Source organism: Sapajus apella, unplaced genomic scaffold (assembly GCF_009761245.1).
Source record: "Sapajus apella isolate SASKATOON/1434 unplaced genomic scaffold, GSC_monkey_1.0 scaffold137, whole genome shotgun sequence".
NCBI lineage: Eukaryota > Metazoa > Chordata > Mammalia > Primates > Cebidae > Sapajus > Sapajus apella.
In genome coordinates, this window is record NW_022437077.1 from 3,023,335 (window position 1) to 3,047,364 (window position 24,030).

Consider the following 24,030-nt stretch of genomic DNA (forward strand, 5'->3'; position numbering starts at 1 on the left):
AAGCTTGGTTTTACTGCTGTGGGAAGTAGAGTCATGTGGGTTGCCACACATCAGCCTGTGTGTAAGGGATGGGGAAGGGACTGCCCCTGGCATGTGGCTACCATGACGTAACCTAGTCTACTCAGCATGGCCTCTCTACTGCTCACCCCGCCGCCGGTGTCCAGGCTGTTCCCCCGCCCCTCACCTGAGTGCCTTCTCTCCAACTTCATCTGTTCTCATGGACAGCACATCCCTCAGGCCCACCCGAGACCTGATCCTTCCCCGATGGTGTCTTTTCTACGTCACAGGCCCTGTCTCTAAATCCCTCCTCGTTATTCAGCTAACCAGGGTTGGTCACTGGGAATGGAACCCTTCACCTCTTTGTTTCACTCTCAGGACACCTCTTTCCCCTTCATCCCAACACCCCAGGGGCCAGGCATGGACCCACATGAAGGGCTCAATAAACATCTCTTAACTAGTACATTACAGTCCTTAATTTTTGCTCGGGCTCTAGCTCAAGTCTTGAGTTGAAATGTCTTCATCATACGGGGTACTTATTCTTCCTGGGAAATCCAAAGGTCAGATCTGTTTAAAACAAAACCTTCACACCCCTCGTGTGCACCTACTGTATGCTGAGTATGGTGTTCATTGCTGCAAAGATGAGAGAGACACGGTCGCTGACCTTTGGCTCCTTGGTGTGGTCAAGGCCAGGATTGCCGCACAGCCGTCTGCGCCTGCGACTGTCTTGGCTCATACTAGGTATAATTATGAGCAGCCTGCTTTTCACTCTCAGATGCCCTAGTTTGAATGACAAACTCTCTGGTCACCTTAAACAGGGCCTGAAAATACGGCTTCTTACTCCTCAAATACCAGCCCCTCCAACCCTGTGAAATTGATGCTATTATCATCCCCATTTCACAGACGGGAAAATAGAGGGACAGAGCTATAAAGTGACTCATTCAAGGTCACAGAGCTGGGGAGAAGCATGGTTGGGTTTTGAATGCACATCATCAACTGTTACCTCAGCAAGAACTTCTCTTAAGAGGTCTTCCTGACCTCATGAGTAGATATGACTTCCACCCACCCTGCCCCACACCAGGATTCAAAGACTTGGCCCAGTGACTGCTATGATGGGATAAGGCAACAGGGTCGGAATCTCCTCTGGACCTCCAGTACCTAGCATGGTGCCTGTGGCCAAATCCAATCTCTGGAAGTGCATTTTGAACAAAGGGATGCAGTTGTCCAGAGGAAGGCTGAGTTTGGCCCCTCCTTGTGGCTTCTTCCTCCCCTGTCCCTGTGACAACAGGGTCGCCAGCCCCCAGGAGCAAATGGAGCTGCCAGGAATTCCTTCCCAGAGCTCCTTATCAGTTTTTAGAGCAGCGTGGGGTAGGGAGCGAGTGGGTGTCAGTGACATTGGGGGCTGCTCTGGGAGAAGCTGGAATGCCCCAGCCGAGCCCCACCTGGGGAGGGGCCGGAGGCGGGGGAGGCCACTGGGCTGGGAGGACTCAGCTGTCACATTCCTGCGGCTCACAGAAAGCTCTCCTGGGCGCCTTGTCCTTATTTAGGCAGGAGATGTCTGCTGACTGGGGACTTGTAAGATGCCATTGCAGGCTGGCTCCCGGATGGGGTGGGGCAGGGACAGAGCGCACCAAAAGCTAAGTCAGCAGGTTCCTGGGCAAGTGAGCCCCAGGGTGGGAGTCTGACCCTTGGGAAGAAAATCCACTAAGTAATAGTAACAAAAAATACCAGCTAACATTCATGGGGTGCCTACTATGTGCTGGCACAATGCTGAGCTGGTCTGTAAGCTCCAGAAGGCGAGTCTCTCCTGCTCACAATGGTATCCCAAGATTAGCCCAGCACAGCACATACATATAAACTATATACTGAATATGCTTATATAGCCAGTGCTTGGCTTACGACCACGATTGGTTCCGACAGACTGGCCGTAACACGATTTGGTCGTTAAGTTGAGTAGGCTATATGCACACGGAGATGGTAGTGCTGCCGGAAGCTGGTCTGCACTGTCGTACGCCCAGCTGGGCAATGTTTGTGCTGCCAGACGTGGAGCAGTTGTGGCTAGCGATTGTGGTCATAAAGTCGAATGGTCGTAAGTTGCATAGGTCGTAAGTCAATCAATACCTGTATACTATATACTATATGCACATTCAGAATATCCAAAAGGGTTGTATCAGTTCTGGCAGGAAAGGGTCTATTAAGTGCTTAGTAAATACTTGTCACAACTGAATGAATATACTCTTCACATACCCAATTTACATAACCCTTACAGAAAGTAGCTACCAGTATAGCTAAGTGCTATTAGTAACCCATTTTACAGATGAGGAAACTGAGACTGGGAGAGGTTCCTTGAGTCGGCAAAGGTCACGCAAGTTGGAAATAGGGGAGCTGGGGTTTGAAACCAGGTTGTCTGACTCCAGTGGTAACTGATGCCTCCATCTTCTTATTTTGGTGTAAGCCTGGCTGTGTCGATTGGATGGATTGCCTACCTTCTTACCTTCGACGTGAGGATAGTGATACCTACTTTAGAGAATATTGTGAGAAGTAATTGAGAAAACACATGCAAGTCCCTGACACCTAGTAGGTGCGCAGCAGGTATTGCCTATTCATAGTGGTGGTGTTCATGAGGATGAGGATGATGGCGATGAGTCCTGGGGGATTCAGCATCCTCTTGCTGGGTTACACCCAGAGGACTGAGTAGGGAGATCGAGAGGCCATTTTCCAACAGACTTTGTTCCCCTCCGGCAGCACAGTGACAGTCATGGCCCTCTGGAGAGGGTGGTAGGACCTTCAACCTGTCTATGTTTCCTGAAGGCGATGTTCACTACTCCTAAGCCATCTGAAGCCTCCAGGTTCCCCAAGCAAGAGGCTGGGGTTGGTTTTACTCTCTGTTAATCCATGGTATGTAATCACGTTTTTGTATCAGCTCAATTGCCCAAGACTTCCATGAGCACCTCCTGTGCACCCAGACTGACTTCCCATCCCTTGGTATCTGTGTATCCTTGGGCAAGTTATTGAAATGCTCAGAGTCACTGAGGGTGATAATAGTGTTTCCCTCATAAGGCTGCTGTTTAGGTAAAGTGACATGATATGTACAAGTACTTACAGTGGGGTCTGTCACATAGTACATGACCCTTCCAGTATGTCTATAACAGAGTAACAATCACAATGACTAACTTTCAGTGATGGAAAATGATCACACAGACTTCTCTGGGCCTCAGTTTCCCCTTCTTGTTACTGTGTTGGTCTTAAAGGAGATGAGATGATTTCTGAGGGTCCATCCAGCTCTGTGAGTCTCACAGTCAAGTGTATGTGATTCATATAATGAAACATTTATCCAGCACATTCCTGGTGAGCCTAGATATTTTCAGATAAATAGTCCTGCTCTGTGCCAGCCTCTGTCTGGTGATAGACACACAGCAGTGAAGCTTCTGGCCCTTGCGGGACACACGGACTAATCAGAGGAAGACAAAGTGACCTGGCAGCGAAGTGCAGGAGATGGTAAGAGCAGAGAGCTGGCAGTCGGGGTAAGCTATGCTGGAGAAGGGTCCTGAAGGATGAGTAGGAGTTCACCAGATAAAGAAGTGAATGTTGGGGATGGGGACAGGAGTTCCCAGGAGAAGAAACTGCCTGTGCTTTCACCTCAGGGAAAGAAACAATAGACAGGGCACGTCTGAGGAACTGGAAGTTTCTGTCTGTCTAGAAGGCTGAGTTTGGAGTCAGACCAGAGAGGTTGGCAGGAGCTAAGTCACGAAGTCATATGAAAGCATTTCCATCTCATCCTTCAGGCACTAGGAAAGGCACTTTGGGGGTCTTAAGCAGAGGGTCAAGACCAGATCTCCTGGGGGCGGCCTCTGGGGAAAGTTTCTGGACCAGATGGAGCATAAGAAGGAAATTTACATCCAGGGTTAGCATCTAGCTGGGCACCCCAGTAGGTACAGTCATGCCAATTATTAAATATTAAAATAGTCTGTACTGGTTTGTAACTAGCAGCCTCCCTGAGCCCCCCAGGTATCCCGCCAACCACTGTTGCTATTCTGTCCATTTAATCTTCCCCAGCACCCAGTGGCTACATGGTCAAGCACTTGGCACGGCAGGTAGTTATACACATATATGTTTATACCGCCCCTGCCTACCTCTCAGTCATGTTTTCCAGTAAAAGATGCTTTAAGAAGGCATTAGAGAACATTAGCTGGAACAAGACCAGCCTGGGAAACGTGGGCTTTAACCCAGGCCTTGCCATCTTCTTCTTGCTTCATAGGGAGGAGATTAGACTGGAATCTCCCCTAGGGCCATCCTGCCATACGATAGAGTGGGAATAGACACCCAGCCCTCTCTGGCCTCTTGCTGGGGCCCCCAGTCACCGTGCACACTGGAAGCCAGTGAGCAAGGGTGCCGGAGACGAGGCTTCGCACAGCCTTTGGAATCAGGTAGACTGCCGTTCCATCCCAACCCACAGCTTCCCGGCTGTGTGGCTGCCCCCAGAGGGGGCCTAGTTTCCCTATTCAGTGGACATAATAACCCCTGCCTTTTAGAGTTGTTGTAAGGAATAAATTAAACCAGACCTCTAAAAGTCCTAGTACTGATAGATGCGAGGTTTTAAAAATATTTATTTGTTTATTTTGAAGTGAGTATAACATATGCACCTTCAGAATATCCAGAACGGTTGTATCAGTCTGGGTCCTGGCAGGAAGGGGTCTATTCCAAGGGTTTAATTGGGGAGACTTTAATGAAGGTGCTGTTTGCAGAGATGTGGGCAGAAAAATTAACAAGGCATGTTAAGGCATCCAGGACTAGCAGCCATGGGAACCGTTATGCCCCAGGTCTGAAGGGGCACGCTGTGGGGGAGAGGGAAACAGTGTGATGGCTGGGGCAGGGATGAGGTGGCTGGGGTGGGTGAGAGCTGCAGCTGTAGAGGGTGGGGGTGGGGGGGTGAGAGCTGCAGCTGTGGAGGGTAGGGGTGGGGAGGTGAGAGCTGCAGCTGTGGAGGGTGGGGGTGGGGGGCAGGGAGAGCTGCAGCTGTGGAGGGTGGGGGTGGGGGAGGTGAGAGCTGCAGCTGTGGAGGGTGGGGGTGGGGAGGTGAGAGCTGCAGCTGTGGAGGGTAGGGGTGGGGAGGTGAGAGCTGCAGCTGTGGAGGGTGGGGGTGGGGGGCAGGGAGAGCTGCAGGTGTGGAGGGGGGGGGGGGGGGGGGGAGAGCTGCAGCGGGGGGGGGGGGGGGTGGGGGGCAGGGAGAGCTGCAGGTGTGGAGGAGGGAGCCAGGTGGGAATGTACACCCCAGCCCTCTCTAGCCTCTTGCTGGAGCCCCCAGTTGGCGGGATATACTGGAAGCCAGGGAACAAGGGTGCTGGCAACGAAGGCTATAGAGACCATCTCCCTGGGCACAGAGCTGGGTAGGGAATAGATAGGGTGGGGCAAGGGGAGGAGATGGGGCAAAAGGAAAATACCCAGCCCAAATGTTTGTGCGTGTGTGCGTACACGCACGCGCACGCTCATGTGCACACGAGTGCACGTGTGTGTGTGTGTTTGTGTGTCTGTCTGTCTTCCTCCCTTCCACCTCACTCCCAGCGGGCAACCTGTATTATAAGTTTCTTACCTATCTTTCCATAAATAGTCTCTATATAGAAGAGCAAACAGGTTGTCTGATTACACAAGTGTTACATACAATAGAAATTCTTTTACACCTTGCTTCTTGACTTAATGTATCTTGGAATTCACTCTTGGTTGTACATATAGGGCAATCTTATTCCTAGTATTGGCTACATAATACTCTTTCAAATGGCTATGCCGTAATTGAGTTAACCGGCTCCCTACTGCTGACTTCCCTTTGTTTCCACTCTTTAGCTATTACAGTGTTACAGTAAATACTGTGGAGCTCACAGACTAATCACAGAAAGGCAAAGTCACCTGGCAGCTAAGTGCAGGACATGGTAAGAGTAGAGAGCTGGCAGTCAGAGTAAGCTATGCTGAGGCAGGGTCCTGAAGGACGCATAGGAGTTCACCAGATAAAGAAGTGAAAGATGAGGATGGGGACAAGAGTTCCCAGAAGTCATTTGGGACCCGTACATGTGTCATTTTGTACAATTTGAGTATATCTGTTGGTCACATTCCCGGAAGGGGTATCACTAGCACAAAAATATGTAGATGCTAGATATTTAAAGAACAAAATGGTTGAACAATTAAATGATAAATGTCAGTCTATGGAAACATGGAAAATTACTTAAGTGAATACATTGTAAAAGTATGTTAGGAACAGCTAACACTTCTATAGTGCTTACTCTTTGCAAGGCACTGTTCTTAGCCCTTTGTGGCCACCACCTCATTTAATTTTCATTGCCCTATCATGTAGGCATGATTATCCCCACTGTGTTAGCTACCCATCACTGCATAACAAATTATCCCCACACAGAGCAGCTTAAAACAACACACATTTGTCGTCTTACAGTTCTGCATGTCAGTTATCAGGACATGGTGGCTGAGTCCTCTGGCTCAGGGTCTCTCTCAGGCTGCAGTGCGCATATTAGCCAAGGCTGTGGTCTCATCTGAAAGCTCCCCCAGGGAAAGATCCATTCCAAACTCACGCATGTGGTTATTGGTAGGATCCAGTTTCTTGCAGCCTATGAGACTGAGGGTCTCAGTTCCTCTCCAACATGGCAGCTTGCTGCAGCAAAGCCAGCAGGAGACTCTGATGGCAAGAGAGACGTCACAGTCTGAACAAATCATGCAAGTAACGTCCCATGACTTTTGCATAGTCTGTTCATTAGACGCGTGTCACTAGATCCAGCCCACACTTGAAGGGAAGGAATTACACTAGAATGGGAATATAGGAGCCATCTGAGAAATCCGCCTGCCACCTCTCACTTTTAAGAAGAGAAAAATCAATGCACGCAGGAGCTAAGTGACTTGTCTGGGTGAAAGCTAGTAAGTCAGGGATTCAAACCCACATAGAGTGACTTCAGATTCCCTGCTATTGACCACCATGCCTCAAAAATGGAGTCCTGATTCTGTTCACAGCCCTGATAAAAAATAGATGTGTACATTGTGTTATAAATGAAGGGCACTCCCCAAAAAAGGAAAAAATAGTAGGTGTACACCTGGACAGACAAGGAAGGCTCCAAAGCCGAAATAGCTATTGTGTTAGCGAAGTGACTTCAGTGTGCTGTTGCTTTAATATGATGGTTTCTGTAGTTTGTAAAATTTTAAAATCAGGCATAGATGTTTTGAATAGGAAGTTTCCTTGTGTGGTTTTGGAGCTGGAAACCTCTTTGATGGCAGGCAGCAAGATCCAGGTTGAATTGCGGGGTCCACTCCTCTGTTGGTTGTTGGGGGAGGAGCAAGGCCTGAGGTTCCCTCCCTGTCATTTCATTGGTTGCTAAAGTGCAGCCGGACCTCTGGGCCAAGCTAGCCCCCAAGGGCCAGACTTTCTTGTGGGATGTGAAGGATGTGGGGAACGTGCTGGTAACGCAGCCCTGGGCCCTCTCAGACAGGCAGCAGGAATGTCAGGAATATATAACTCAGGGGCCTCCTGATGCCCCTGGGGGACGAGGCTGGGTTGTGGCAACCACAGCTGCTGGGCCCCATGGAAAGCTGGCATGAGCCGAAGCGGTACAGCAGATGCAGGGTCAGCAAAGGCTTTGGGGCCAGAGAGACCTGGGTTTGGGCTCGAGCCAGTTCTGGACTTACTAGCTATGAGCCGTGGGCAAATGACTTTCTGAGCCTGCGTTTCTTCCCGTTAAGTGGATCGACTTGAGGACCACACGAGATCACACAGCTTGTTGGGTTTGGTTTTGTTGCTGCGGCAACAGGTTACTACAAACTTGGTGGCTTAAAACAATACAGATTTATTCTTTTCCAGTTCTGGAGGTTGGAAGGCTAAAGTCAGATTTCCTTCTGGAGGCTCTAAGGGGAAGATCTCAGTCCTTGCCTTTTCAACCCCCAGTGGCCCCCTGCATTCCTGAGCTCATGGCACCTTCCTCTGTCTTCAAAACACATCACACCCGTCTCTGCGCCCATCCTCACGCCGGCTTCTCCTCTTCTGTTATCAAAGCTCCCTCTTATAAGGACACCTGTGGTTACATTTAGGGCCTTCCTGTCTAATCCAGGATGATCTCCCTATCTCAAGATCCTTAATTTAATTGTACCTGCAAAGCCCTCTTTGCCATAGAAGGTAACATCCACAGGTTCCAGGCACCAGAACCAAATATCTTTAGGGCCATTAGTCAGCTGACGCCCTTGGCTGAGTGTCTGGCACATAGTTAGCTCTCAGTAAGCAGCAACTCTTCTTCTCCTTTTTTTTTTTTTTTTTTGGAGACAGAGCCTGGCTCTGTTGCCCAGGCTGGAGTGCAGTGGTACGATCTCTACTCACTGCAACATCTGCCTCCTGAGTTCAAGCAATTGTCCTGTCTCTGCCTCTCGAGTAGCTGGGATTACAGACACGCGCCGCCACACCTGGCTAATTTTTGTATTTTTAGTAGAGACAAGATTTCACCATGTTGGCCAGGCTGGTCTCAAATTCCTGACCTCAAGTGATCTACCTGCCTCAGCCTCCGAAAGTGCTGAGATTACAGGTTTGAGCCGCCAGGCCCAGCTGATAAGCAGCAACTCTTACTACTTTGCCCCATCTTCTAGGCTGAGAGCTCACACGCCCACTCCCTCACTGGAGGAGGCTCCGCTGCAGCTGGAGGCCGGGGGATTTTGGTGGAGCTTCCAAGATGGAGAGGTTCTACATAAGGCCTGAGGGCTGTCACAGCCCCCCCAACCTCAGAATCCCCAACACCGCTCTTACTCCTCACCTCAGCTAGAAGAATCTGCATCGAGCTTGCTGTATGCCCGGCCCTGTTCCAAATGCTTTCTGCCGGTCAGTTCTCTCTGTAATCCCTGCAAGCCTGTGAGATAAGAGCTCTTCATAACCTCATTTTACAGATGGAAAAATCAAAGCACAGAGAATTTCAGTAAGTTACCCATAGTCATGCAGCTGTGTTCCTAACCAACTCGGAATATACCATCATGTTAACCGAGTACAGTGACGTGCCCCTGTAATTTGAGCTACTTGGGAGGCTGAGATGAGAGGATCACTTGACCCCAGGAGTTGAAGGTTGCAGTGAGCTATGATTGCACCACTGCACCCCAGCCTGGGCAACAGAGTGAGACTCTGTCTCTTTAAAAGAGAACAAGACCTACATGTTAATAGCAATTTTTTATTTAAAAAAATGCTCATTTTTCAAAATTTTCTTTGAGGAAGCCATTTTATTTTTATAGTATATACAGTGTATCTTATATTTATATTTATAATATAGAAATAATAAAATACAAGTTATGAACATGTAACTTTTTCTTCTGCCCCATAGTCTTGTTCCACCCTCAAGACTTTTTACGTTGTCTTGTCTTTCTTAGCAGACTCTACATCATTCAAGGGCAGGACCCATGTCTACCTTCATTATTACTTTCATTATAACAAGAATGAGCAAATGACCTAACCTCCCTGTGCCTCAGTTTCCTCATCTGTAAAATGGTGGTAGTGCCTGCCTCATTGGGTGTGATGAGCCCTAAGGTTGTTTCCCATTTTTCCTTATTAGAAACAATGTTCGTAGAACTAAGTATAAGATCTAAAACCATAAAATTCTTAGATTAAAATATAAGAGTAAATTTTTGTGACCTTGGATTAGGCAAAACCTTCTTAGTTATGACACCCAAAGCACAAGTGACAAAAGGTAGCTAAACTGGACTTCATTAAAATAAAATAACTTTTATACTTCAAAGGACACCATCAAGAAAGTGAAAAAGCCCAGAGAATGGGAAAAATACTTACAAATCATATGTATGATAAGTGACTTGCATTAGAATATATAAAGAAATTTTACAACTTAATAATAAAAAGACAAAAAATTCCCATTAAAATCAGGCAAAGGATCTAAATGGGCATTTATCCTAAGAAAATATACAAGCAGCCAGCCATTAAGCACATAGAAAGATGTTCAACATCATTAGCTCTCAGGGAAATGCAAATCAAAACCACAGTGAGTTGGCACTTCCCAGACCTCTAGGATGGCCACAATCAAATGACGGATGATATCAAGTGTTAGGGAGCACGTGGAGAAACTAGAACTCTCACGTGTTACTGATGGAACATAAGATGGTACAGCCATCTGAAGACCAGTTTAGCAGATCCTCAAAAGTTAAACATCGAGTTACCACAGGACCCAGCAATTCTGCTCCTCGGTATATACTCAAGAGGAATGAAAACATGTCCACCCAAAAACCCTTACACAGATGTCCATAGCAGCATTGTTCGTAATAACCAAAAAGTGGAAACAACCCTAATGTCCATCAACTATTGAACAGGTAGACAAAATATGGTGTATCCACACAATGGAATATTGACAATATAAATGAAGTACTGATGGGTGCTACACTGTGGGAGAACCCTGAAATGATGTTTAGATGACACATCCATTTGTTGGCAAATGATAGAACTTTGGAAGTGAATGCTTGTAAGCATTGTTATAATAGTAACAGAAACACTAATAATGATGATAGCTCATATTTGTTACGTGCCCCATTTATGCTAAGCACATTTGTGCTATCTCATTTCCAACTCCCAGTAATTTTGTGAGTTCACTATTCTTATCCCTATTTCAGAATAGAAAAAACTGAGGCCAGAGAGCAAAGGTCAGATATCTAGATGATGGTGCTATGAATTGGACTTGAGTTTGTGCCCTTAACCCCTCCGTGAGGGGCTTCCCAGTAGGACACTGCCTGCCTCACTGACCACTATACATGTCTCTAGCACCCAGTTCTGGGCCCCACATAGCAGGGGCTCAGCACATACTTCTGAATGAGAATGAATAGAATCCTGGGTGGGGAGAGGAAGATCCCATGGGTCAGGGCTCCCTGACTGCACCTGCATCCTTGGGGGTGGAGCAGGCTTTCTCATAGGGAGCTCTCTGTGCCCGTGCTGGACACCCAGCTGTGGTCCTTCCTCTAGATTAGCCTGACCATGATTGTTCTGGGGGAAATGGCCATGACCAGCCAGAGCCAGGGGCGAGGGGCTATTTCGTGACAGGGTAGGGCGGTGGCATTGAAAGCATCCCCACCTTAGGAAGACACTGGGCAGCACTTTCCCTGTAACCACCTCGGCAGCCTCCAGAGAGGCTGGCAGAGGCCTGAGCAGGGACACTGATTATCTTCCCCCATCCTCCAAACCTACCATGGGATTCCTGGGCTGAAGGATTTATTATTGTTTTTATTATTATTCTAAAGCGAACAATTCAGTGGCATTTAGGATATTCAGGCTTTTTGTTTCAGTCTCCTCCAAAGCACCACGTCTTGTCTTTTTTTTCCTTTTTTTTTTTTTTATTCTGAGATAGGGTCTTGCTTTGTCACCCAGGCCGGAGTGCAGTGGCACAATCATAGCTCACTGCAGCCTTGACCTCCCTGGCTCAAGCATCCTCCCACTCAACCTTCCAAGTAGCAAGGACCATTAGCCACCATGCCTAGCTAATGTTTTTATTTTCTTTTATTTTTTGTAGATACGGGGTCTCACTGTGTTGCCCAGCCTAAAACTGTACTTCTCATTTTATGTAACAAGCCCTTAGGTAGCACTTCCTGTGTTCTGAGCCACGTGACTATAACTAATTTACTCCTTACACCATTCTATTCTCATTTTACAAATGAGGAGACTGAGCTCAAGGTGATGAGGAGGAGAGCCAGGGTCTGTGCCCGGGCAGCCTGGCCAGAGTTAGCCCCTCTTTGCCACTCCACCATGCGGTTTATAGGCTTTGCTCTGAGCCCCTGCTCATCCATGGACTTCCAGAAATGTTGCTTGATTGACCTGGCAGGGCTGCATTAGGCTGCAAGCTCCCCGGGCTGCTGCTGGGTCCTATTCATTCCCATCCTTGGTCCCAGCACATGATGGTCCTGACTCAGAGGTGGCACCAGGAAGGAAGCAGCTTGGTATCATGGGTAAGAACTTGCGCAGATTCACTTTCTAGTGTGTGACCTTGAGAATGTGCCTCCACCTCTCTGAGGTCATATGTGTTTACACATATGACCATGGCATAAGGCCGGTCACAGAGTGCTCCACAAATAACCAAGATTAATATTATTCATAATAATAGTAGAAGAGACATTTGTTGAGTGAATACATTAGAACAGGGGTGGGCAGACTTTTGTAAAGGACTAGATGGCAAATATTTTGGTACTTGTAGGTCATATGGTTTCTATGGCAACTAGTTAACTCTAGACAGTATGAATGAGCATAGCTGTATTTCAACAAAATTTTGTTTATAGGGACACACATATCTGGATTTCATATAATTTTCATGTGTCACAAAATATTACTTTCGTTTTTTTGAGCCAGAGTCTAGCTCTGTTGCCCAGGCTGGAGTGCAGTGGTGCAATCTCGGCTCACTGCAACCTCTGCCTCCCAGGTTCAAGTGATTCTCTGCTTCAGCCTCCCAAGTACCTGGGACTACAGGTGCACACCACTGTACTCAGCTGATTTTTGTATTTTTTTGTAGAGACAGGATTTCACCATGTTGCCGAGGCTGGTCTTGAACTCCTGGTCTCAAGTGATCCACCCACCTCAGCCTCCCAAAGTGCTAGGATTACAGGTGTGAGCCACCACGCCTGATTTTACTTTTGTTTTTTTTCTAACCATTCAAAAATATGCCATTCTTAGCTCATGGGTGTTACAGAAGCTGGCAGCAGCTGGGTTTAGCCTACCACTGTAATCTGCTGACCCATTCACTGGAATGTAACCTCTGGAAGGGATTTGTGTTTTCTTTCTTTCTCTATTCCTTTTGTTTTGTTTTGTTTTGTTTAAGATAGAGTTGGGGTCTTGCTGTGTTGCCCAGGCTGGTCTGAAACTTCTGGCCTCAAGTGAGCCTCCTGCCTCAGCCTCCCAAAGTGTTGGGATTACAGGCATGAACCACTGTGCCTAGCCATACAAGGGATTTTTGGATGTTCAGTTTGCCTCTGTGTCCTCAGTGCCCAGAACAGTGCCTATCACATAGCAGGCACTCCATAAAGTTGTATTAAATGAATGAACCGGGACATAGAAGTGGGTCTTGAACTGACTCTTTAAGGTCAGGATCACAGCAGGAGGGGAAAGAGCCTTCCAGGTGGGGGAACAGCCTAAGCAAAGGCCTGGAGTCGGGGCAAGTCTGGTGAGTGTCCCCCTTTGGCCTCATGAAGCCACCAATGCCTGGTGGAGACAACTGGGAAACAACCAAGCAGTGAAGGGACCGCGAGGGACGTGGGGAAAGGAGGCCAGGGTGGGGCGGGTGCTTTTAGAAGTGGCTCTATTGGGTGATAGCCCTTCTCCCATCCCAGAAACACCAGCCTTATTTTTAACCCTGCTGACGAAAGTTAATCCGAATGAAATCAAGAAGAGTCTCCCTGTTCCACCCCCAGCCCCAGTGACCGCTCCCTTTCCCCAAGCAGGGCCAGACCCATCCCATCCTCTAGACCCTCACCCAGAGGCATGGGTCCAGACACGGTGCATGGTCAGAGGAGCAGGAATGCTTCCTGCATTTCCCCAGCAGGGCCTTGATTCAGGGAGGGCCCCTGGTGCTGAATGGAAAATATCCAAGGCTCCTAGGGGGTTGAGCAGGCTGGGAACAGTTTCAAGAGGGAGCTAGCTTTTCTGTCTGCCGAACACCTGTTTCTCAAACTTTAGTGAGAATCTGGAGTATAAAACACAGATTCCTAGGCTCATTCCCTTCCAGTTCTAATGAGTCAATCTTGCCAGAGCCCGAGAGTTTGTATTTCTGAGCTTGCGGGTGATGAGGATGTTGGGTGGGGGTCACAGTCTGCATTATGAGAGGCACTGGCCTAGAGGCAATAGCCCCCCAGCCCCAGCAATTCCGCCTTCACCCTTCACCTGCGAGCTGCTGGTATACCCCATCCAGACCACCTTGGGCAAGCGTCTGGAGAGCCTTGAAGGCCATGCTAAGTAGTTAGGGTTTTATTTTGAGCATAGTAGGAAGGCTTGCAAAGATTGGAAGCAAGGGGTGAGGCCATGGGCTTGTGGGTTAAGTAAGCTTGCCGAGCTGTTGTGTGCAGGAACAGCTGTAAGAGCCAGGCTGCAGGCAGGGGAGACGGATGGGGGGGTGCAGGAGGAGTGGTAGAGGGTCTGAGACGGCAGGTTCAAGAGCTATAAAGACAGCCTGAGAGACCAGCGTTGGTGATTGTTGGGCTGTAGATGTGGAAGGAGGTGGGGAGGGAGGGAAGGTGCTGAAGAACACTGGGATTCCTGGCCTGAAGGCTGGGATCAGACATCAGGAGCATGGGACATGGGGACAAAGGCTGACAGGATGCAGCAGGCCAGGCGGATGGAGATGGACAAAGGAGTGCGCTTCCTTCCAGCACAGCAGTGCTCATTGCCCTGGGCTATGTGGCTGTCCGTGTTCTCGCTGTACACAGTTGGTGCCCCAGCATCTTCCAGGGCTATACGGAAAGACTGCTTTTCTGCCTGTGAGGAGTCCTTGGCACAGCTTCCAAAGGCACCAGAAAGTGGGCATCCTTCAGCTCACATGACTAAAAAAGGGCATTTTCTCGGTTTGAAGGCTTGCCCAGCCCTTTCCCTCCTCCTCCCACCTGGGGTTTCAGGTTCCCAGGGAAGTGGCTCTAAAAAGTGTAGAACTTTGTCTCATACTCTTGTGTAGGCAAAAATAAGCCTGGAGATATGCAGGCAGCACACTCGGTTCTGACGTACAAAGCCATTCTCCTCCCCCTCGTTCACCACTGCCGCCATCACCCCGTCATCAGCATCATCAAGGCTAAACATTTTCACATGTTGTCTCTCACTTAGTTTTCACAGCAACTTCCTTCTTTCTTTCTTTCTTTTTTTTTTTGAGATGGAGTCTCACTTTGCTGCCTAGGCTGGAGTGCAATGGCACAATCTCGGTTCACTGCAACCTCAGCCTCCAGGGTACAAGTGATTCTTCTGCCTCAGCCTCCTGAGTAACTGGGGCTACATGCACGCACCACCACGCCTGGCTAATTTTTGTATTTTTAGTAGAGATGGGGTTTCACCATGCTGGCCAGGCTGGTCTCAAACTCCTGACCTCGTGACCCGCGTGTCTCGGCCTCCCAAAGTACTGGGATTACAGGTGTGAGCCACCGTGCCTGGCTCACAGCAACTTCAGGAGGGGAGAATTATTATCTCCACTTTACAGATGAAGTTGAGGCACAGAAAGGTAAAGCTATGCATGCACCCCAAGGTCCTAGAGGCCCAGTGGGGTGAGTGAGTGAGTGAGTGAAGGATCCAAGTGCAGGGTCCAATCCAGGCTTTATTAAAAATTTTCTTCATAGGTTGTTCATCAAGAATTTATCTTCCCATTAATTCTGACTTTTCAAAATATTGCATTAAAATATTATTTCTCTTGCTCACTGAGTTTTTTGGCAGCCCTGTAAATTTTGCCCCTGAAGTGAGTATCTCGGTCACTTACTCTGTCCCCAGCCTTGGCAGAACCAAAATTGGAATCCAGGGCTGCTGATTCCAAAACTATGTGCTCTTAACTCTTCCCTAGGCTGCCTCCTGGCCCCTGCACATGTGCACACCTGCATGCTGCTTTCAGTCATGCATTCATTCATTCAGTAAACATTACTATGGCAATATGGCACAGTGGAGAGGCAGAGGCTTGGGAATCAGACAGCTCCGGGTTTGGAATCTTACTCTGTCACTTGTTATTGAGTGGAGTCAAGCCTGTGTTTAGGATACAGACTCTGGATCCCAGAATGCCTTGGTTTGAATCCTTACTCTGTTACTTACTAGCCATATAAGTTTGGGTGGATTTTTTTTTCTTTTTGAGACATGGTCTTGCTCAGTTGCCCAGGCTGGAGTGTAACGGTGCAATAATAGCTCACTGCAGCCTCGACCTCCTGGGCTCAAGCAGTCCCCCCACCTCAGCCCCCTGAGTAGCTGGGACTACAGGCATGCACTACCACATCTGGCTAATCTCTTTTTTAAAAAAAATTTCTACTAGAGACAAGGTTTTGCTGTGTTGCCTAGGCTGGTCTTGAACTCCTGAGCTCAGGTGATCTTCCTGCCTCAGCCTCCCAAAGTGCTAGGATTACAGGCGCGAGCCACCACGCCAGCTTGGGTGGATTTCTTAGAACGCTCCTGTGCCTTGGATGCCTCCTCTGTAGAGACAGATGGTGGGAATAACATCTACCCTGTAGAGTTACTGGGGGGATTAAACAAGCTAATTTCTGTAAAGCCCTTGGCATGTGATAAGTTCTTTGTAAATGTTAACTCTTATTTTGTTTCCTTGAGCAAGATACCTTTCTGAACCTCAGTTTCCCCACCTGCGAAGTAGGGACAGGTAAATACTACCTCACTACCTCATAGTTTTGAGGTTTTTAGGGAATAAAAGGCCTGGTGCATAGAAGGAGCTTACGGGACTTTATCTCCCTTACTGTGAGACCAGTTCTTGGCTGGAGACTGAGATGAAGACACACACACATCAGCTCCCGAAGGAATTAACTCATCTGTAGGGAGTGGACACTGACTTTGTAGCTCCTTGAAGGCATCGAGCTCTTCCTCAGTCTCAGGGTCTTTCCATGTGCTCTTCTGTCTATCTGGCTCATTGACTCACCCACCTCTTATGGGCCTAATGTATGTGCTTCTTCAGGTCTCAACTCAAATGTCGACATCCTTAAGGAATCCTTCCCTGACCAGCCCACCCCCACCACCCACTGACATTAACTCTTTCTTTTCTTGTTTGTTTCTTTGTTTTGAGATGGAGTTTCACTCTTGTTGCCCAGGCTGGAGTGCAATGGTGCAGTCTTGGCTCACCGCAGCCTCTTCCTACCGGGTTCAAGAGATTCTCCTGCCTCAGCCTCCCGAGTAGCTGGGATTACAGGTGCACGCCACCATGGCTGGCTAGTTTTGCATTTTTAATAGAGAAGGGGTTTCTCCATGTTGGTCAGGCTGCTCTCGATCTTCTGACCTCGGTTGATCCGCCCACCTTGGCCTCCCAAAGTGCTGGGATTACAGGCGTGAGCCGCCGTGCCCGGCCAACATTAAGTCTTTCTGTTCTGCATCTTCATTGTATCCTCTCCTCCTCCTTCACAGCACATTTCACAGTTGTCATCAGGTACTTATTATCTAATCGCATTTTATTCAGTAGTTCTTGTGTTTGTTTACTATCCAGCTCCCTCAGCTGACAGTGGCCTTTCTGGTCCACAGAGTCTCTGCCCTCAGTTCCTGGCTGTGCTCGGCTCCTGGCACAGGCTCTGGCACGTGCTCTGCTCCTGGCACAGAGCAAGCTTGTCTAACCCGTGCCCGTGGGCCACATGCAGTCCAGGATGACTTTGAATGCAGCCCAACAGGAATTTGTAAACTTTCTTAAAATGTTACAGGATTCTTTTTTGTGATTTTTTTTTTTTTTAAGCTTCAGCTATCGTTAGTGTTAGTGTATTTTCTGTGTGGTCCATGACAATTCTTCTTCCATTGTGGCCCAGGGAGGCCAAAAGATTGGACACCCCTGTTCTAGAGTTACATTGCCTGGGTTCAAAATCCCAGCTCCTGCACTTCAGGACTCTGTGACCTTGGGCAAATTGGTTAACCTGTTTGGGCTTCAATTTTCTTTTCTGTAAAATCGGGATAATAATAACAGCAACAGCTTCCTAAGGCATTAGAATAATCATATGAGATAATCTTCATAACTCCTTTAGAACCATGCCTGGCCCATTCGGAAACTGGACTGTTATTACTTTAGTAGGTACCTCTGTGAGCTAAGTCTCACTGGGCTGACAGCTGAAACAGACATCTCCCAAATCTCAGGTACTTAACAATGAATGTTTAAGATTTGCTCCTGTCACATGCAACTGTGGGGCTGTGGGAAGGGGCTTTGCTCTGTGCAATCATTGATGGGCTGAGATTTCTTAACTTGAACTCCACAGGAGGTTCTGTGGATGGATTTCAGGGGTACGTGAACTTGGATGGTTTCAGTTAGATTCCCTAGAAGTAGAGCCTGAAATGGGGATTCTTATGTAAGTGATTTATTGAGGGAGGCTTCCAGAAGAGAGGAGAATGAGATGCAGGATGGCATAGGGAAGGAGCAGAACAGAGATGTGATCTCAGCTGGAGACCTGCTTCAGCCAGTCCACCTGGGGCCCTGGAGTGTGGATTGTAGCTGCCGCAGCTGGAGTTCCTTCCTCTTGGGGCAAGAGGAGGCTGACCATTGTCAGTCATTGATGTGGGCTGCCTGGGTTTAGGGGTAAGCAGGGCAGTATTTTAACTTCTGGAACAAGGTGGCTTCTATGGGCTACAAGTCTCTGGGGTAGTAAGGAGTCATTAGCAGCCAACACTCACATCAGCCAGGGGTGGGCACATTTGCCCAGTGAAGGGATCTGTGTAGGGCACCAAAAGTGCCCACTACAGATGGGAAAAGCTACATCTATATTTTTGTTAACTCTAACTGCAATTTAGCCTTCTCTTCAGTTGTGGAAATAGGCAGTAAATCATAATAGTACTAGTAGTAGCTGTGACTTTGTCACTAATAGCAATCTCACATTTTCATGTCATATTACATGTTGTATTTAGATATCCTTGAAATATCCTTTATACTAATGTATACTTTAAAATTATAGTAGTTAATAGACTTGATATTTTGTTTAATGTGATAAATAAGGATATAGATTATTATATTACAAATGTGTTCTTTTAAATATTTTGGAAACAGTATGTCAAGTAACTGCATCCTTTTGTAATCCTATGTGTTTTATGTATTTGAAAACATTATTCTGAGAAGGGATCCATAGGCTTCATTGCACTACCAAAGGAATCTGTGACACAGAGGTTAAATACCCTGTTCTGGGGCCTCAGCTTGCTCTGCATTCAACCAGCAATGCTGGGGAAAAACAAGAAGGCATAGAGGTTTTTATAGGTCAAGCCTGGAAATAGCATACATGATATCTTCCCACAATGCATTGGCCAGAACTCAGTCACCTGACCACACCTAACTGCAAGGGAGGCTGGGAAATGTAGTCTATCTCTGTGCTCAGAAGAGGAAATGATCTGGAGAATACACAGCAGTCTGGGCCATGAGGCTCAATAAGTATTCATTGACTGCCCGAGTGAATGAATGCTCTGTTTAGCACGTCTCTTTGTGGGTTAGGGAGAAGGGCCAGAAGGCTGGTTCTCTGGAAGGATCCTGAGTCTTCTGCCACATTGTCTCCATAGGACAAGCCACGCCAAGGCCAAAGCTGAGGCAGCGGAACAGGCTGCAGTGGCTGCCAACCAGGAGTCCAACATTGCTCGCACTTTGGCCAGAGAGCTGGCTCCGGACTTCTACCAGCCAGGTAGGGCCAACCAGGGAAGGATGGGCAGGGTAGAGCTTTCCCTGGGGTGGGTGCTTTTCTTTGCTTGCTGGAATCTGAGATGCCCAAGTGGTTTCCTGGATGCCCGTGAGTCTCGGAAACTGGGGTGTTGTGCAGGTATGGGATGGGATGATGCAGGGAGCTCGTGGGAGGGCAGCAGAGGCATGCCAGGTCTTTTCTCTCTGCTCTGAGCAGGGAAGATAGTTGGAGCTGGTGAAGCTTAGAGGGGAGACATCACTGGTGGATGAGAGGGGAAAATGGCTTCTTGCACTTGCCCAATAGTTTCAGTCGAGCATTGAGCACTGTCCATATGTCAGGCACTGTGCCAGGCTCTAGGGGTACATAAGTGGGGTCCAAAATCTAGGCAGAGAGTCAGAAAAACAACAAAGCTAGGGGTACAATAAATGGACTCTGCGTTCATTCAAATCCTGATTCCACTGCTTCCCAGCTGTGAGACTTTGAGTGAGGTGTTTAACCTCCATAAACCTCAGTTTTCTGATCTGTAAAATGGGAGTAAGAATCGTACCTGTTTTTTTGTGCATGGATTAAATGCATGTAAGGTACACGCCCAGTCCTCAGTAAGCTCTCAGTGACTGTGGCTGTTGTCTCACGATTATGGTTCCATTTCATATAGCAGGATGAGCGCTGTGCGGTTAGAATGGGAGCAGGGGGAGCTCGCAGGAAGCACTTAGCCCACTTAGGCAAGAGGAGGTGTTAGAGAAGGTTGCCCTCAGGAGAGGCCATTTGAGCTCAGTCTTGAAAACCGAACAGAGCCTATCAAGTCAGTGGGTCGTAAATTTGACACAGATTGCTGGGCCCACCTCTCAGAGTTTCTGACTCAGTAGGTCTCAGGTGGAGCCTGTGAATGTGCATTTCTAAGGATCAGGCGATGCAGATGCAGCTGGTCAGAGACCAGACTTTGAGAACTGCTGCACCAGATAGTGCTGGCTGGGATGGGTGGAGGAAGCACAAAGGCACAGAAACTGTCAGAGCAGCATGCCAGGAAGCTAGATCACAACGTAGGCTGTGGGTGCTGAGAATCGAGGCTGCAGGGTAAGGAGGACCTCCTGGCCTTGGTAGAGATCTTGCACATGGATAGAGTGGTGGGAGCCCCTGAGGGACAGAGATCGGCGTTCTCTGCAATGAAGGGTTTTTAAGTTAACGACATAATCAGATGTGTGTTTTCTAAACGTGATCCTGGCTGCAGAAAGGAAGCCAGATGGATAACTTAGGAGCGAAGACCTGTGCCCGGAGGATCCCTCACTTCTGGTCCCAGCGCTCCCCCTGCTGGTCTATGCCTGTGCAGGCACTGAGCTCCACCTTTGACAGGCATTTTCTCAATCCTTCCACTCGGATTTATGAAATAAGTTATGATCAGCCCCATGTTTCAGATAAGAGAATGGAAAGAGACGCGTGCCATAGTAAAGGGCATTACCTCTGGAGCCTGACTGCTGGGTACTAGTCCTGGCTGTGCCCTTTGGCAGCTGTGTGACTTTGGGCAAGTGATTTAACCTTTCAGAGCCTCCCTTCGAGGTTCACAGTAGCATCAGCTTCATAGAGTTACTACAACAATTAGATGAGTTAATATTTGGAAAATGCTTAAAACAGTGCCTGGCACTTGGTCAATGCTATGTGAGTGCCAACTGAGTCCATGAATGAGGCTCTAGAGCCGAAGCGGCTGGCGCGGGATCACCCAGCAGTGGTGTGGGGTTCGAGCCCAGCCTCCCTGTGTTGCCCCTGGCAGGTCCGGAATATCAGAAGCGCCGGCTGTTGCAGGAGATTCTGGAGAACTCGGAGAGCCTGCTGGAGCCTCCCGACCGGGGCGCAGGTGCAGCGGGCCTCCGGCCGCCCCGCGAGAGCCCGCAGATACACGAGCGCGAGACCCCTCGGCCCGAGGGTGGCCCCCCATCACCGACCGGGACGCCCCCGCAGCCCAAGCGGCCCCGGCCTGGGGCATCCAAGGACGGCCTGCTGGGCCCGGGCGCCTGGAACGGCGAGCCCAGCGGCGAGGGCAGCCGGCCAGCCACTCCGTCCGAGGGCGCGGTCCGCCGCAGTCCCACGCGTCCAGCTACCGAGCGCATGGCCATCGAGGCTCTGCAGGCGCCGCCCCCGCCGTTGCGAGAGCCGGAGGTGGCGCTTTACCAGGGCTACCACAGCTACGCTGTGCGCACCACACCGCCCGAGCCCCCGCCCTTCGAGGACCAGCCCGAGTCCGAGGTCTCCGGGTCCGAGTCCGCGCCCTCATCCCCGGCCACTGCCCCGCTGCAGCTGCCCACGCTCCGAGGCCCTGAGCCCGCGCTCGAGACCCCTGCCAAGCTGGAGCCCAAGCCCATCGTCCCCAAAGCCGAGCCCAGGCCAAAGGCCCGCAAGACTGAGGCCCGAGGGCTGACCAAGGCCGGGGCCAAGAAGAAGGCACGGAAGGAGGCAATGCTGGCGGCAGAGACAGAGGTGGAGGTGGAAGAGGTGAGGCTGTCGGGGAAGGCGTGTCTATGGTCGGGTTCCCTAGAGGTAGCCGGCTTTGAGGCAGGATTCAGGTGCAGGGGATTTGAGGGGTGCTGGGGTGCGAGAGATGGAAGCAGATAGAGTAGGGGGAAGTGCAGCAGGGCTGGGGATTAGTGGAGTGTGGCCTTGGCCACAGCACTTTGGAGGATAAATGGCCCCACGGAATCCTCACACCTTGAGGCAGGTACGTTTATACCTGGTATCCCATTGGCTGAGGCAGTTCTCATGAGCAGGGGGCAGTTGGGAGCCTGAGCAGCTGGAGGGTGGGTGCATTTGCCCAGTCGGGGGGGTTTGGGGTGGGCGCCAGCAGCATCTGCTACAAGATGTAGCAGGGAGGGCTTCCTGGAGGTAGAGGAAGGGCCCAATGGACCTCCTGACTTATGGGAGGCAGGGAGCTAGGCTCGGCGGCAAAAAAAAAAAACTGAAGCTGGGCTTTGAGGGACTGAAGAATGCGTCCCAAGGGGAACTAGTAGTAAAGAAGGCAGGATGCAGGGGTTCCAGGCCTGATCTGGTTATTTCCAAGAGTCCTTCCAGCTGTGATGGTCTGCTGGCTGAGTGACAGGACACAGCAGTGAATAAAGCCGGCAATGCTCTTAGGAAGGCCCATCCAGAAGTTCCTGCTCTGGCCAGCCTTGCTGTGACCTGGGTGGGGGTGTCTCAGAGGCCATGGGGACTCAGGCAGCCTCTCTCACTGCTCCCAGGTCCCCAACACCATCCTCATCTGCATGGTGATCCTGCTGAACATCGGCCTGGCCATCCTCTTCGTTCACCTCTTGACCTGACCTTTGCCTACCAGGTGCGGCCAGCCGGCTGGAGGAGAGGCGGGGGGCGGGAGCCCCCGGGGAGTTCTGAGCACCAGGGAGGAGGGACCTACTTGGTACTTGGATGACAGTCTTGTGACTAATTGAGGCCCACCCACCAGCAGAAGCCAGGACCTAGAGTGTGGTTTGATAGATCATGCCCTCCCCAATACACACAGACACACAGACACACAGACACACACACACACATAGAGTCTCTCTCTCTCTCTCTCTTCATTAGTTCAGTGTTTGCAGAGCACCTGCTCTCTGTCAGGTGAGCACTGAGGGCTTCATTCATTCATTCATTTTGCCAACATGTACTGCTCTGCTGGAAGCTGGGGGTCCAGCACAGACTCACTCCTGCCCTAAGAATGGGGTGAACACAGTGAAAGTGACCCTCAACTTAGAACTCACTACAGAAAAGTCTTGCAGTTCAAACAAGCACAACAGGTCTAGGCTGAGCTCAGCTGGGATGGTGGGATGCCCATTTCCATGCTCGCATTCTCTCTTCCCCACTTCAGTCTTTAATCCCTTGGCCTCCCAGCCTCCTCCCGTTCCTCTGCCCATTGGCTTCTCCCCATGATGGAGCTAGGGGCTGGGGTAAGTTCCCGTGAAGTGCAGGGGGCTGGGCTGAGCTGAAGGAGAGTGGCCCTCACTGCTTTCAAGATGAAGTATCTGCAAGACAAAGAAAATCTTCTCCCTGCTGGAACCAGCCTTCACAGCCTCAATCTCATGCTTGGTGATAATAATGGGGTTTCTGCCTCTTCCCCAGACCCTCTTTTTTGATGCGAGCTTAGTTTGGGCTGGAGGTTCTTAATCTGTCCCATGACAGTCTGTGCTGTCACCATGTAAACAGTCAATGACAACACTAACCTGGTAGGTGCTGCCCTGGGGGTGAACGCTTGAGCTCTGCAGGTTCCATGTTTCTCAGGGGCTCTGGGAAAGCTTCCTGCAGGCACTGATTCCTTTATTATTTTTTTAAAGTTCCCTTGGGCCTATTTTATTTATTTATTTTTTTAAGACGGGGTTTTACCATGTTGGTCAGGCTGGTCTTGAACTCCTGACCTCAGGTGATCTGCCCGCCTTGGCCTCCAAAGTGCTTGGATTACAGGCGTGAGCCACCATGCCCGGCCAGCACTGATTCCTTTAATAGCCTGAAGGGTGAAAAGGAGTGAACCGGATGACAGCGGGGGAGGAGGAGGGAAGGGATGAGCGCACCAGCAAAGGGAACAGTATGTGCGAATAAACAGAGCCAGGCAGCCAGGGCCAGGAGAGGCCTTGGGATCTTGTTTGTGACCTGCTGAGTATCAGAACCAAGGGACAAGACTGTCTGGAGGGATGCAGAAGTGGGATCTTGCCCCAGAGAAGATGAGCCCTGAGGCTTGAGCCCTGCACCTGACTTGGCAGC

General features: G+C 49.5%; 1 protein-coding gene across 1 annotated transcript in view; it reads left to right on the forward strand.

The window, feature by feature from the left end:
• The window catches only part of JPH2 (junctophilin 2), an 80,405-nt gene that overhangs the window by 54,498 nt on the left and 1,877 nt on the right, over positions 1-24,030 (forward strand). Inside the window, exons 3-5 of the mRNA XM_032263703.1 lie at positions 19,184-19,302; positions 21,065-21,783; positions 22,524-22,618. Coding sequence (XP_032119594.1) covers positions 19,184-19,302; positions 21,065-21,783; positions 22,524-22,604 — 919 coding nt within the window. The 3' untranslated portion in view covers positions 22,605-22,618. The remainder of the gene's footprint in view (positions 1-19,183; positions 19,303-21,064; positions 21,784-22,523; positions 22,619-24,030) is intronic.